The sequence below is a fragment of the Peromyscus maniculatus genome, chromosome 16, assembly GCF_049852395.1.
Source record: "Peromyscus maniculatus bairdii isolate BWxNUB_F1_BW_parent chromosome 16, HU_Pman_BW_mat_3.1, whole genome shotgun sequence".
Taxonomy (NCBI): domain Eukaryota; kingdom Metazoa; phylum Chordata; class Mammalia; order Rodentia; family Cricetidae; genus Peromyscus; species Peromyscus maniculatus.
In genome coordinates, this window is record NC_134867.1 from 20887720 (window position 1) to 20899901 (window position 12182).

General features: G+C 38.3%; 1 protein-coding gene across 1 annotated transcript in view; it reads left to right on the forward strand.

Annotated features, from left to right (window-relative positions):
• LOC143268862 (amine sulfotransferase-like) overlaps positions 1–11829 on the forward strand; it is a 55695-nt gene extending 43866 nt beyond the window's left edge. The window contains exons 3-5 of the mRNA XM_076552457.1: positions 8766–8974; positions 10297–10423; positions 11303–11829. Coding sequence (XP_076408572.1) covers positions 8766–8974; positions 10297–10423; positions 11303–11535 — 569 coding nt within the window. The 3' untranslated portion in view covers positions 11536–11829. The remainder of the gene's footprint in view (positions 1–8765; positions 8975–10296; positions 10424–11302) is intronic.
• The last annotated feature ends 353 nt before the right edge of the window (positions 11830–12182 follow it).

Genomic DNA, 12182 nt, shown 5'->3' on the forward strand with positions numbered 1-12182 from the left:
TATAGTTACAGTTATAGTAACTTATAGTTGCAAGGTCTCCTATGAAACTTTTCATGATTTTAATTTCCAAAGAATCTAATATCAGAACTGCAATTTAAGTCTAAATAATAAATGGACTAAAAAATATAAATCAAATAATCTCAAGATAATCCTGATCTTGTCAATGTCTGATCAAGCCATATATCTTTACTGAATCTGCCAGAGAACTCGCTGAAGGATAAGGTGGTCAGAGAATGCTCACTGTTCTGACAGTACCTTAGCACTAGTATGCTTCCCCGTGCCAGTGGTTTATTTTAAAAAATTCTGTCCCCAAGAAATTCAATTTGATAAAATCTAAAAAATAAAGCACCGACTAAATTGCATGTCAATAATCAACACTTAATTTGGTGTGTGGATGATTTGGGTGAAGCAAGCACTCGCTATATAGTCTAGGCTGGCCCAGAACTCAGTATGTGGACCAGGCTAGCCTCAATGTGCATGGATGATATTGGCTGTATTGGGATTACCTTCATGTGGCGGACACCTGACAAATTTCTTTACAGACATCTATCAGGTAAATAATCACTTAACTCGACCATGACTTATAATGCCTGATTGGGAAGCTCTTGCCTTGCAGGTTCCCTAACTGACAGCTCAAGTCCAAGCATCCGGACTATAGAGTGTTGGAAATAAAAAGGTTGTTCTAAAGGAACACACGCAATTTCAGTGGAGGTAGATGGCATTAGTATTGAAAAAGAAAACTTAGGTTTATCCTCTGGAGTGTGCTGAAGAAAATGCACAGCACATCACACTGACCAATGGAGAGTCCATTCATAGAGACTGTTGCTGAAGTACAGAGGAAACAGAGGTGAGCCGATGTCACATCTCACCTAACACCCACAACACCATCCACACACCATTTAAAGAGCTGTTATGTATTTCATCCTGACCATCCTGGATAGGATGTCAGAATGCCGCTGTGAGCACACAGGATGAAATTTTCACTTGTTCTTTATTGTGTTCAGTGGCCCGCCTGGGCTGTCTTTTATGAGAAAGAGAAGGAGAGGGGAGGCAGAGAGAGAGGAAGAAGAGGGACAATGGGAGAGAGACAGAAAATTTCATTCTCTAAAACAAGGAGAGGAAAGAGGGCCTGAAGAAGGTTCACTATGGAAACAGACATCAGAGGTTTTTAGTGACAATAGAAAAATGATTATTCAATGAAAAAGCTGTATTTTTGTATTTAACCTCAAGAAAAAGAGAAAAACAAAATTAATAAGAAAAAAACTATTGAGACAAGGTCTCTTCATGTAGTCCTGGCAGGCCTGGAACTCACTGTATAGGCCTCCAACTCACAGAGATCCACCTTCTTCTGCATCCAGAGTGCTGGGATTGAAGTCATGCACCACCATACCCAGACCATAAAAAGATAATTGTACATATATTATGCAGAAGAGAGGGAAAGCCTTGGTAGTCTCTAAATCTATTCCTTTCTACTCACAGTTTGCAGATCAATGGAAGGAGCAAAACCAGTTCTGATGGAATGTTAAGAAAAGCAGGAACTGATGGTTGCTGGGGTATAAATAGTCCCTGCCACATTTTTCTTGGCCAATTACAAGTGCTCTTGGAAAAGTAAAGTGAACTCAACCGGGACACATTGGGTAAGATTGTGCTGGTAACTAGGAAAATCTTATCAGATGTTCTTAGGAGAGTGAAATGTTACACATTAGGAGATTATAGTTAAATATTATAGAGATAGGGAAGAAAAATTTCACATTTACTTGCTTGGATAAATTCTGGAACATGGTGGTGACCAAATCCTTTTAAGAATATCTGAGTGGGAAGTTTCAATTTTTCAGGGCTTTATTACCCTTTCCTTTATCCCAGTTGGTCCTGGTTATAGATTTTTCTGTTTGTTTTCATTTTTGTTGGTTTTTTGTTTTGTTTTGTTTTGTCCACTTGGCACATGATAGGCCCTCTGTGAAAAGGGAACCTTGGTTGAGGCCTCATCAAAACTGCCTCTAGAGGAGTCTGTGTGGCATTTTCTTAGTTAATGATTGGTGTAAGGAGCTGAGCCCACTGTGGGAAGCACCACCCTTGGATAGATTGTGCTGGGTTGTACAAAAGAGCACACTAAGCAAGCCATGTAGAGTAAGCCAGTAAGCAGCAATCTTCCATAGACTCTGCCTCAGGTCCTGCCCCCAGGTTCCTGCCTAGAGTTCCTATTCCAACTTTTGTTCATGGTGGGGTATAAGTGGTAAAATAAAATAAACTCTTTCCTGCCCAAGTTGCTTTGGGTCATGATTTTATCACAGTAACAGAGAGAAAACTAAGTTACCATCTGTGCTGGCTAGTTTTATGTCAACTTGACACAAGCTAGAATTATCTGAAAGGAGGGAACCTCAATGGAGAAAATGCCTCCAAAACATCAGGCTAGAAAGCATGTTCTTAATTAGTGGTTTATGGGGAGGCCATTGTGAGTCATGCCATCTATGGACTGGTGGTCCTGTGTTATATAAGAAAGCAGGCTATGTAAGCCATGGAGAGCAAGCTAGCGAGCAGCACCTCTCCATGGTCTCTGCACCAAATCCTGCCTCCCGGTTCCTGCTCTGTTTGAGTTCCTATCCTGACTTCCATCCATGATGAACAGTGATGTGGATGTACAAGACAAATAAACCCTGTCCTTCCCAAGTTCCTTTGGTCATGGTCAACAGCAACAGTAGCCCTGAGACGCCATCCTTCTGTTAACTGCACCTAATCTGTTTCCACCATTGCATAAAACAGATCCTACCAGTGAAGGTTCCAGTAGTTTTATAAAATCATTCTATATGTTAATTTATTTTCCAGTAACTTCTTAATGATATCTTTCCCACCCTGTTCCTCTTCTTTGATGTAGATTTTATCTGCCCTTGGCTTTCTACTTAATCTACAGTACTGGGCTTTTTTTCAAGGTCTGTTCTTCCCCCATCTCTCAGCCTTTTGTTTCCCAATGCACTGCTGTTAGGTAATGATTCTCAGGTTCCCATAAACACAGAATTTGACTGAGGGAGAGATTCTTATTCTGTTCATTGAACAAATATTTCCTGGCAAGAGAATAGAACACAATCTAAGGGTAATTTAAGCTTCTGACATTGAGCTTGTCCCATTTTACATAACACTTTAATCTAAGGAAATATTTGTAAAATAATCCAGGTTATTAGGCAAGCATACTATAAAATATGGATATCAATAGTAGAAAACTACTTAGCAAAATAAACAGCTCAGCCAAGACTTTCTGGTCATGCTAATGTGAATGTCATTGAACTGGATGCTTTCAGGGTCATAGATGTATGGAGCTTATGAACATGGAGAGGATGGGAGAGAGGGAGGCCGTACACTTGGAACAGAATGCAAATAATCTATGATACTGTAATTGGTAGAAGGTACAACAAAATCCTCCTTTCACTCATGGAATTTTTACTAAAGTTTGAAAATATAAAGAGATGAATAGACAACCCAGTTCATGAGAAAATATTTGTAATAAATAAAAAAAAAGAAATACGGATATTCATTTTTTATGAAGAATTTCTTCAAATGAGTAAAAAAAAAAACCAACTCCATAAGAAGGAGCAAAAACTGTGACTAGATAAATATACATAATAAATCTCAGTGAGTATTCAGATTTATGGTGATCTTTCTCTTTAATATTCATTGGAATACAAATTAAAAATGCATCATAGACTGATTCTATAACTTGATTATTGTGAATAGCACATCAAGCACATGGATATGTGTTCAGATCTGTTTACCACAGGACAGTAAAGGTACTTGTGAGGGCTCTTTGTCTTGGTCTGTGTTCTGTTACTATGTTACCGTTTTATCCCATGTGTTTAAGGGGACTGGGTCCCCCTGACTGAACTGAGATAAGCTGGTGGCTCCTGCCAGGTGTGGCTTGGGTATCGCAAGAGAAGCCATCTGTTAGACAGGATACCACAAGTGAGGCCATCGTCTCAGTGCTGAAATACTGGTATTTGGTTGTCTGTTTAAGGGTTATTTGTGTCTGTCTACTCATCTCCCTCATTTTCCTGGAAGAGAAGGAGAGCGAGGCGTGACGAGGGCTGCCTCCCTCTGTCTTGCTACCGGGCCAGCAGCACAGGTGGAGCTGGTCTTGGCCAGCAGGAGAAGCCTGGGGCCAGCCAGCAGCTTTCAGAGGGTGAGGGCACATGTTCTCGGTGCAGGCAGACAGGGACAGGAGCTACGGGCGAAGTGGCAGGGAATTTACTGTCTACAACTGACAAGCTGTGTGAAAGCTGAACAGAGAATCTGGGGTTAATTGTTAATTATTATAGTCAGGGGAGTTAACAAAATTCTTTTTCAGGAACACTGGCGGCCAAGGACACACTCTGTGCCCACTGTCCCCCTCCCTCCCTCCCTTCCTAGGACAAGTTCTTCTTCACTGTGATAAGATCAAGGTCTCTTCTGCTAGCCAGCAGCTGCCCACTTTAACCCTTCTTTGTCCTGATACTTATTGAGAAAGGATGTTGAAAGACCAGCCTGCATACTTTGAAAAGATTTTACTTTAGAATAAAAGTCAAAAGTATATTATGTTTGGGGAAAAAATTACGCTTTTGCCTCCACAGGAAAAGAAAAATACATGGAGTGTGGTCATTTGAGTTCAATGGATTACAAATACTTGTCATCATTTAAGAGAACTGATTACAAATTATTATTGGTTAAGATAAGAAAACCTGCTGCTAATCTCAAATGTTTCACATTGATACAGGTTTTTATATATTAATGCAATTATAAGTTTTTTGTTATGAAATATGCATATATATCTATATGTTTCTATTCTTGTTTGAAATGTTATACCTATTCGATGTTCTAAACTGCTGGGAAGAAACCACAAGAAAACGGACTTTGATGGAAATTTTCATGTTGTCTAAAAAGCAAGAGAAGGTGAAAGACTGGAATAGTGAGATGAAAGGAAAAAAATGAATTTGTCTATGTCTGGCTGATCCAGAAGAGCAAACATAGAGAAAGGCCTGATCTGGAGGTACATGGAAGTTATAGACGGCCAGAGAGAACTAAGTATGTAAACTATGCTGAATTTGAGGGGAAATTGTAAGATATATTTGAGATTTAACCACGTTATGTTAATTCTGGTTGGTTTTCTTCATTTTAAAAATAGCTGATTCTCCATTGCAAAATGTTTATGTTAAAAATGGAAATATGTACATGTATGTGTATATGAACACTCATGTGACTTAGGTTTAACTCTATATATGTGAATATAAGCTAGCTTTAATTCTGTACGGTATGAAAGAAAGTTGGATCCAACAGTGTGTATGTGTGCTTGTAACTATTGTTTTATCTTAAACAACAACCACACAGTCTTCCTCCATGCCTTGTAAAGACTTTGTCCCATCCTGTAGGCTATCCCTCCCCTCTGTTGTTTCCTTTGATGTAAGGAAGCCTTTAAGGTGCACGAGGTCCCACTTGTTACAGGTGCTACGTCCTGAGCAACTGCAGTCCTGTTCAGAAAGGATTTGTCTGTGCCAATATCTCAAAGGGTTTTCCTTACCTTTCCCTTATCAATTTTAGAATTTCAGGTTTTACATAAAGGTCTTTGGTGCATTGGAAATTGATTTTAAGATGGGGTGAGATATAGACATCTAGTTTCATTCTTCTACATATGAATATCCACTTTTTGCTAGCAACATTTGTTGAAGAGATTGCCTTTTCTTTAGGGCATACTTTTGAAATCTTTTTCAAAAATCAAGTGGCCATAGCTACTTGAGTTTAATTCTGGGTTTTGTATTTTATTCTATTGATTTTTGTGTCTGTTTTTGTACCAGCATTACACCTTTTTTAAATTAAGATTTTGCCCGGGCGGTGGTGGCGCATGCCTTTAATCCCAGCACTCGGGAGGCAGAGCCAGGCGGATCTCTGTGAGTTCGAGGCCAGCCTGGGCTACCAAGAGAGCTCCAGAAAAGGCACAAAGCTACACAGAGAAACCCTATCTCAAAAAACCAAAAAAAAAAAAAACCATTTTATTATTTATTTATTTACTTATGTGTGTATCTGTATGTGTTTGTGTGCATGCATGTGAACCTGGATGTGTGTCCTTTAAAAGTATCCTACAGGAACTGAGGTCTAGTTAATACAATTTAAGAAGCTTTTGCACTCAGCAGTGCACACACACACACACACACACACACACACACACACACACACACACTTTCTTGAGGTGTGAAGTCCATCAGTACAGAGCCGTGCTGGAGCAGTAGTGTCCTGCTGGGTTTCAGTGGTAACTCTGAGTCTCCAGGGTCAATACTTGGAGGTCTTGGTTTTACTGTGGTTGATACAATTTAAGAAATAAATCTTAAAAAAAAAAAAAAAGTTGGGTGGCGGTGGCACACGCCTTTAATCCCAGCACTCAGGTGGCAGAGCCAGATGGATCTCTGTGAGTTCGAGGCCAGCCTGGTCTACAGAGTGAGGTCCAAGACAGGCACCAAAATTATACAGAGAAACCCTGTCTTGAAAAATAAACAAACAAACAAACAAAATCCATCCTCCTTAAAATTTCACATGCCCTTTTAAAAGTTAGTTCATGTGTGGTTGTTGCCAAACACTACAGACAATGGGATTGTACGTGGTTTGTTCATAAAAGTCTTTTCAAGGCAGAGGTGATGGCTCATTGTGCAAAGTGTATGTCTTGACCTTGTAAGCCTGAGGACCTGAGATGAGATCACGAAAACTCTTGTAGGCCAGATGTGGTAACATGTGTCTATAATTTTGACCTTTCGGTGGTGAGGTGGTAGACAAAGACAGGAGAATCCCCAGATGTTCGTGAACCGGCTAGACTGCACACTCAGAAAATGAACATACCTCAACCAAGATTGAAGGCAACTGTACTCTGACCACCACACATGCATGTACCTGCACTCACATATGAACATGTGCATTCATCAATCTTTCTCTCACACACACACTTGCCCAGCACATGTGCATCATATACACAATCACCAGATATGCACCACAAACACACACAGGCACATGTACAAGCATGCAAAGATAAAAATAAAATTTCAAAATCAATTTCATTGTTCACTTCAAGTGCTGCCTTGCTTTCTACTTCTGGAATGGTTACGTGTGTCACAGAACTTCAAGACTATGAGAAGAACCATCTCATTTTACTGTAGATCCTGGACTCTAGACCTTAATTGTCAAGTTCTGAAAAACACTTCATCTTGGTATACACTAGCAAGTTAAACTGCTGCATTTTTATAAATACCTGTGTAGCAAGAGACTGGTCAGAAATAGAGGGTTTTGTGTTTTGTTTTGTTTTACAGTTAGCAGTACAGCCAAGAGCAAGCATGGCTTTCCTTTAAAGGGTCATTTCCCACCAATCTTCACCTGTTCCTGTGTTCTGGAAGCTCCTCTTAGGTATTTCTTTGTGAGACAAAATAGTTATTTGGAGATTAATTTTATTTTTCCAGTGTATGACCACACCAAGGTTTACAGAAATATTTTAGGAGATTCTTCCTTTTATGGACCTGGGACCCATTTGTCTAGATGTACATTTACACACTGCAACATGATCTGTATCCTGACTGTGGTCCATACTGCCAATTGCCAACCTGGCCTCATCATGGCATGAGAGGAAAGTGTAAACCAAGCATCTTCATCCTATCACGCCCTTGGTTTTGTGCCTTAAATAACCTGGTATTCCCTAGAGAATGACTGGCTGCTCCTGGAGGTCTTGGATGAAGGCTAGAACAATGGTTATGGATGGTTATGAGCCATGCAAGAGATCAGACACTTTAGTTGTTACACCTCTGGAGTCTGCGGTATCTTGTCCAGAACGGTCATTTCAAAATCGCAGGGACAGTTTGATGGAATTCACCATAATCTCATCCTCAGAATAATGGGAGTGAATGCTCATGTCAAAATTTACATGGGCAAATCATTTTGAGTCATCATTAATAAATAAGGTCAAACACTAGTACCATTACATTTGATCACACCCACACTCATTTGAAGTGGAAATAGGGTTGGGTGTTTGTAAGTATTTCCCAAAGAGTTTCATTGTTGTTATCTTACTTGAATGGTTACTAACCCAAGAATCAGTCAGTAAACCGGAAACCTGGACCTCTTCTTTCCCTACAGTGTATTTATTCACGGGAACTTGGACACCTAGCATTGGGCTTAAGAAGCACAAAAAGGAAGGAACTGAATGCATGTCAATTTTGTTAAGTTTTCTAAAACTGTGACAGTGAACTTCTAAGAAAGTCTCAGAGAGGAACAGGACTGCCTGTAACACACAGTGAGAGGGCATCCAATACCCTAGATAATTATATTTATAAGATCAAGAAGAAATAAGTCATAAGGCTCCAAACAGTACCAAGAAGTAATTTTAGCACAGTGTGAACATGTGTGGTATTATAAGAACGTACCCATTAATCTACAAATAATAGTTGTCAATTAGAAGTTTGAAATACTACAAAGAGGCTTCTCATGGAATATAGAATACAGAGAAGCTATAGGAATAATTTGAATAATCACTGTCAAGAAATCAGAACAAAATAACTATACAATTAAAATGGAACTCAGAACCCTTGATTTTATCTTTTCTAATGTTATTGTTAAGTATGGATTAAAAATAAAATAAAAACTACCCTTGTGTGTTAGCATACATGGAATATTAAAAAAGCATCAATCACTTTAAGATGGATGGTATTACCACAGATAGTTGTTACTTAAACCTACCTCAAGACTGAAAACAGGATTGTTATCTATTTTCACAGGTACCATCTGGACTCAGCAGATCCTCAGCTTGATTTATTTTGAGGGCCACCGAAACAGGACTGAAAACGTGCCAACAATGGACAGAGCACCGTTCTTTGAGTACAATATTCACAATTTAGACTATGTCAAAATGCCGTCACCACGCATCTTTTCTTCCCACCTCGCATATTACTTAGTACCAAAAGGTCTCAAGGAGAAAAAGGCTAAAGTATGTCATGGAGCTTAGTCACTTTTTGAACAGATAAAATATCTTAAGTGTTGGATAACAAAATAATTTCAGTATTTATGCTATGATGATACCTCTCTCTGAACATTCTTGAGTGTGTCTCCTGGACACCCTTCCACCAGCCTCTGTAGAACCTTCATATGTGAATAGAACAGCAGACTCACAAATACCAGAGTAGTCAGCGTATGGAGGTGGTGTAGTATTTCAGAAGTTGTTGCTGGAGCCAGCAAAGGATCACTTCTCGTTTTTTCCTCTAGTAACTTGACACGTTGGGCTTAAATGTCTGCCAGTGTGGCAGTTATCGAACGCCCACTCATAATGGTCTTAAGTTTTCCATCTGGACTCAATAATGAGATGACACATGCTGATATTTATTGACCAGGACCTATTATAATTCGGTGGAAAGGTTCTACCACTGGTCCAGCTTTTCATTATTATAACTTTAGTGTAATTTTCCTACTGATATGAATTCCATCACTTCTGCATACTAATAGACTTATACTTGTGGCCTTTCTCCTGTTTTAGAACTCTGTGTAACTTTGTGGTTCAAATTGATTAGTACCATTCTTAATTTAAGTATAATCAAACATATTGACTTTTTAAAATATAAATTCATTATTTACTTATTTTCTTTTTATTGTGTTTTTATCATTTAAAGCAATTTTAAATTTAAATATATTTTGAACATATTCTTCCCCTCCCCCAGGTCCTTTCAGATCCTCTCCGCATCCCTATCCACCCAAATTTAAGTTCTTTCTCAAAACACAAACAAAAGCCTAATATAACAACAATACCTTATTTAAGAAATATTTCCTCATTTCAAGACAAGAAATGCATTTGTTTTCCTGATACTCTTAATGACTTGCTAATTATTTATAATAGCAGAGAAAATGTCTTTTTAAATTACATGTACATGCTGTTAATGCTTGTACCAACATAATAGTTCATTCTTATATTTTCACTTATTTTCAGTGCTATATATAAAATAGCTCAAAAACTCAATGACTATCAATTGCTATAGCATTAAACTATATGGAAAACATGTTTACCATATTTATCAACTTTACAAATAATATATTTCTAGGATATGACCTGTGTTCTTGCACACACGTGAAATACTATGTAAATGGAAGTATTCAATTTTTATAACATGAAACAAAAAGTTGATAATCAACTGCATTTTCATAAATATTACCTAGATGAAAATAAAGATTTATTTGGCTAAGAACTATTATATAATTGTTCAGAACTTATTAGAATAACCAAGAATTACTAAAGCAACTTGGTGTTCTTTTTTTCTGCAGATTATTTACATTTACAGCAATCCCAAAGATGTTTTGATCTCGTTTTTTCATTTTTCAAATTGGGTGGTTTCCTTAGAATCTACAGATACAATAGACCATTATCTGGAAAAATTTCTAGATGGAAAAGGTAACTTTGTTTATTCCCTCTCACTAGTTTATAAAGAACAGATTGATATTTAAGCCATCTCAAAGTAGGGAACATATATCTAAGAGATGGAGGGGGCAGTGGACCAACATAATCTGATACACAATAATTACCCTGCTGTTGTTCACACCATTTGAGGGGTACCAGCTTGCAGCATTGTATTATTTAGGAAGTACTTTGGCTAGACAACCAGAGACTTGCAAACATTTTATGAATTCTTTCTAGCTAATGACATAAAAAGAGTCACGCAGCAGAAGGTGAGGGTGAGTGTGTGCTCTCAGTGGCACACACTTGTTGGGAAACTGGAATTATACATGCTACTACTGAGGAAAATTGACTAGTGAAAGAGGCTGTGGGGTGTGGAATCAGGATCTCACACATTGCTGAAATTATAGTCAGGTTCTGCTTCATTGTAGCAAGGAAACACTCTTATTCAGAGAGAGGATATGAGAAATGAAGACACATGACTTCAGAGAGAGGAGAAATATGAACATCCCTTAAGGATAACTTTGAATTCAGACACTTGACCTTACATGATCCCCCATGTGGGTGCAGAGAATCACATCCGGGTCCTCAGCAAGAGCAGCAGTGCTTTTACCACTGAGCAGTCCCTCCAGCCCCTGACCCAAGACTTTCTCAATGTCTGTCTTGCTACATCCCTAAATAGGTAGGTTGGTAGGTTGGTATGAGCCTTGTGTAATTGTTACACAAAAATAACTCTTTTAAAATAGTCAGGTAGACATCCAGTTGGAGGGGCTTCATTTTTATTTCTGAGCAGTCTAAACCAGAAAAGAACAAATAAAGTTTGCTGTTCAATAAGTATAGTGTCTTGACTTTGTTACTCACTTATCTTCCCTTCAGTGGTAGGAAGCTGTTGGTTTGACCACATCAGAGGCTGGTATGAACACAGACATGACTTCAATATTATGTTCCTGAGCTATGAAGATATGAAGAAGGTAAGAGGAGAAAGATGTTTTGAAAATTATTTCTCATCTCTGAGTTTAAACAACACACTCCCAGATGTCCTCATATCACACTCTTCCCTGGGTTCAGTATTGAAGGAGGTTCCTGTCAGCCAGCCTCTCCTTTATTGATTGGTCTGTCCCGAGGCTTTCTTTTCCCAGTGGTCATCTCTTGTGATTCCTTCTAATGTATCCACCTGTGTCAATAAGACAACCTTATTTGTCTAGAGTAGACTTATCTTTTAATGATATTATCAACCCTCTTTAATTATTTGTATTAGTAGATCCAGTGGGGTATTGACATTCACGAACACAGCATGCATTGGTCTTATCCAATCACTCTTACTCCACTGATTGTTTTCTCAGGACTCTTACCAATTCCTAATAACCATAGTTTGACTTTCAGAAAGACCATTACTTTTTTTTTAATCTCCATAGGAAAGAGATTTGATTTTTATTTCTTTGTATTGCTTGATTTCACTTAATCTGATGTTTTAAGGTTCATCCATTACCAACACAGATTTTTACTTTTCTTTGTTGGATTTGAATACTAATGGACTAGATATTGTAACTGTAATTCTTGCTTGATAACTGTTCTTTATATGTAACTTTACTATGTTAAAGTTAAAACATTCCTTCTCAATTAGACAGAAAAGGGGAAATGCTGTGGGATAATGCTCTTTTTTTCCCTTTTATTTTATTTTACAATACCATTCAGTTCTACATTATCAGCCACGGATTCCCTTGTTCTCCCCCCTCTTGCCCCCCTCCCCTTCCCC